This window comes from Alosa alosa, chromosome 13 (genome assembly GCF_017589495.1).
Source record: "Alosa alosa isolate M-15738 ecotype Scorff River chromosome 13, AALO_Geno_1.1, whole genome shotgun sequence".
Lineage (NCBI taxonomy): Eukaryota > Metazoa > Chordata > Actinopteri > Clupeiformes > Clupeidae > Alosa > Alosa alosa.
In genome coordinates this window covers 5,690,034-5,693,039 of record NC_063201.1, presented here as the reverse complement: position 1 = coordinate 5,693,039, position 3,006 = coordinate 5,690,034, and the positions used below count along the sequence as shown (strand labels likewise).

At 41.5% G+C, this 3,006-nt stretch overlaps 1 protein-coding gene across 1 annotated transcript; it reads right to left on the bottom strand.

Annotated features, from left to right (window-relative positions):
* Positions 1–898: 898 nt before the first annotated feature.
* LOC125305915 (apolipoprotein A-I-like) lies at positions 899–2,467 on the bottom strand. Its single transcript, XM_048260977.1, has 4 exons — positions 2,357–2,467; positions 2,193–2,245; positions 1,798–1,948; positions 899–1,702 (listed from the first exon to the last, which is right to left on the bottom strand). Exons 2-4 carry the CDS (start codon positions 2,230–2,232, stop codon positions 1,126–1,128), a joined length of 768 nt encoding a protein of 255 aa, XP_048116934.1. The 5' UTR covers positions 2,233–2,245; positions 2,357–2,467; the 3' UTR covers positions 899–1,125.
* Between the last annotated feature and the right edge of the window lie 539 nt (positions 2,468–3,006).

The following is a 3,006-nucleotide window of genomic DNA, read 5'->3' as shown; positions in this document are numbered from 1 at the left end:
AGATGGACACACCTTTTTTGAGCCGGAATCTTTTTTTCCTTCCTCTAAAAGGGCTATTCATTGTTACATTGATCATATTATATCCCCGCTGGAACCTAACAATTGGTTCCTATAAACCACTTTTTTTGTGACCAAGTGGTGTAACAAAAACATGTGAGGTCCTGCTGCAGATCCCACTAGAGTGGGCCCCTTTCCCTTTTGGTTTGAAAGTGCTGGAGACACAGATGGGACTACATGATCCTGCATGTCACTACTGTGTTGTCTGCCTCTGCTATTACGTGGGATATGAATAAACATAGTGGCCTATTGGAATAGCCTATAGACCCTTTCAACAAGGTAAACAAAAACAATGCTTGAACATTCTATTTGGGCCCCAATCTACTTCCTCTGCATTAAGATAACATATGGAATGTTGAAAAGGAAGCCTTATGGGGCCAACTATGATGCTGATAATGGAACTCTCTTGAAAGGGTCTATTGAAATTGAGTTCAACATTATCAACCATCATAAAAAATGTCACATTCCTATCTTAAAAAAAGTAGATCCAATGTTTTGGATCATGACTCTGTTCATCATCTTCATTGTTGTTCCTCTCAGATAGCCAAATAACTTATTTTATGAGTTTAAATGATGCCCTTTAGAGTTCCAATGTGTTAAATAAATAGAATTGTATTATTCAGTAGTAGTTCAACCCACTCACATGTCCATTTTGGTTAGATTGGTACTCTAGGTTATGCTGCAAACTATATCTGTAGCTGACTGTGACACATATTTAGATTTCATTGTTTTGATTAAAACATCCCCAAGCCCCTCCTTTGACAATATTTCAACAAATGTGACTGCATTTTAGCAAAGGCTAGCCAGTTTAGGTCTAATACAAACCATCTGGATGCATGTCAAGAATGTAAACATTTTATTTTGTTAATAAATTAAGCATCTTAAAAGTGACATATCTTCAGCTTTATAGGAAAACAAGTATATATACAATTAATAGCAGCTTAGATTTGTTCTTGCTCATCTTGTGTAGTCTTTCTGAACAGCAAAAGATGTACAAATACAGAAGGTACAACTGATAAAATGGATAGTTGGAGTCACAATGTCTTCAGTGCCATTAATGTGGAGTATTTAGCTGGTCTTGGTGAAGGACTCATACAGGGAGGTGAGCTGGGCTTTCAGGTCCTGGGCGTAGGGGTCCAGCTTGCCTTTCAGGTCTTCCGCGTAGGGTGCCAGGTTCTGCTGAACCATCTGGGCTCTTTGGGCCAGCTGGGTCTGGAGGTCGGCAGCCAAGAGGGCCACGTTGGTCTGGAAGTCCTGCAGGTGCTGGTCCACCTTCTGCCTGAGCTCCTCGGTGTAGGGGCCCAGCTGGGACTGCAGCTCCTTCACACTCTGCTCCAGACTCCCCTTCAGCTCCTCACTCTTCTGGAGCAGGGTGGTCTTCAGGGACTCGGAGTCAAGAGACTCAGCATAGGGAGCCACGGCAGCCTTGAGCTCCCCAACCCTCTGCAGAACCTGGGCCCTCATGTCCTCTGTGTAAGGCTCCAGTTTCCCCTTGACGGTGGTCAAATCCTGCCCCAGACGCTCTCTCAGAACCTCAGCCTCCTGGGTGATCTTGGTCATGAGCTCTTGAGCCAGAGGGGTCATCTGATTCTGGAGGGTGACGGCATACTGGCTGGCCACGTTGGCACTCTCTGTGAGTCTAGCACTAGTAAAGAGGCACAACAAACTCAAGTAAGAAACAAAATGCCTTTTCTAATTGGAGTTGTGTTGTTCTCATTTGACTTTTATGTCTTGACTTACCTAACATCCTGGCCCAGCTGAGACTTTCTGATCATCTGAATTGTGTCCTCTGCTGTGCGAGTTGCCTGGGCAACATAGTCCCAGAATGCATCTGTCAGCTGCTCCAGTTGTGGTTTGGGCTCATCAGCATAGAAGAGGTTGGCATTGCAACCTGAATGCAACAATATTGAAACACATGTGTTATTCAGAGATACTTGAAGCCCCACAAGGTGTGGCATTTCACATTCCAATACTGTCAAATTTGTGGTGGCAAAGTCTTAAAGTAGGAAAACAATTTTGTTTGCCCTCCAACGTCACTAGATTTAGCTTGCTTATAGTATTCAAAGTAATGGTCAATAAAGCAATTAACTTTTGCTTAACTTAACTAAAAAGTTAGTTCTGGTGAAGGACATTACCTGTAAAGACAGCTATGGCGAGGACCAGGAACACCTTCATCTTTACGTTATTCCTTTAAAAGGTAATCAGTGACACTGGTTATTTTATATACATTCCCCTTTCAAATGTGTAAAAAACCTGATTTTTTAATGGACATACAAAAAGTAATTTCATATAGCCTTACCTGAGTTGCAAGCTCTCAGTGAGGGTAGATCTAGCGTATCAGATGAGTACAGCTTCTTTTCAATCACCACGTTATATACAAGTCTTCCGTCGGGGCAGATAATTCAAAGTCCAGCAGTCACTGCCGTGTTGTCATAGTGGTGACTATACTTCCTGCTCCACGTGTCATGTGACATGAGTTGGGAATTGAGATTGGACAGACAAAGTTCAAACCTGTGAGCCATTAGCCCTCAAGTGACCTCATGAGTGGAAAAGCCTGACCTCCAATGGGAGAGTTCACATATCAAAGACTAGAATATGAAAGAATATAGATATCAAATAATATGGAATACACATATACAACACACTCTCTAAAATATAATTATATTTGATCAGCAAACCTGTCAGCACTGTATATCAATAATTATATTTGATCAGCAAACCTGTCAGCACTGTATATCAATAATTATATTTGATCAGCAAACCTTTCAGCACTGTATATCAATAATTGGGTTAAACAAGAGACTGGTTAACGTCAAAGATATTTAGCAAAAAAGTAGTTGGCCTATGCTGAAGTGATGCTCACACTTCTTTTAGCTATGACCTCATCCTTAAACTGTGCTTATTTGCATTATACTCTGTGATACTGAACTTTTAACTTTTATCTGTGAG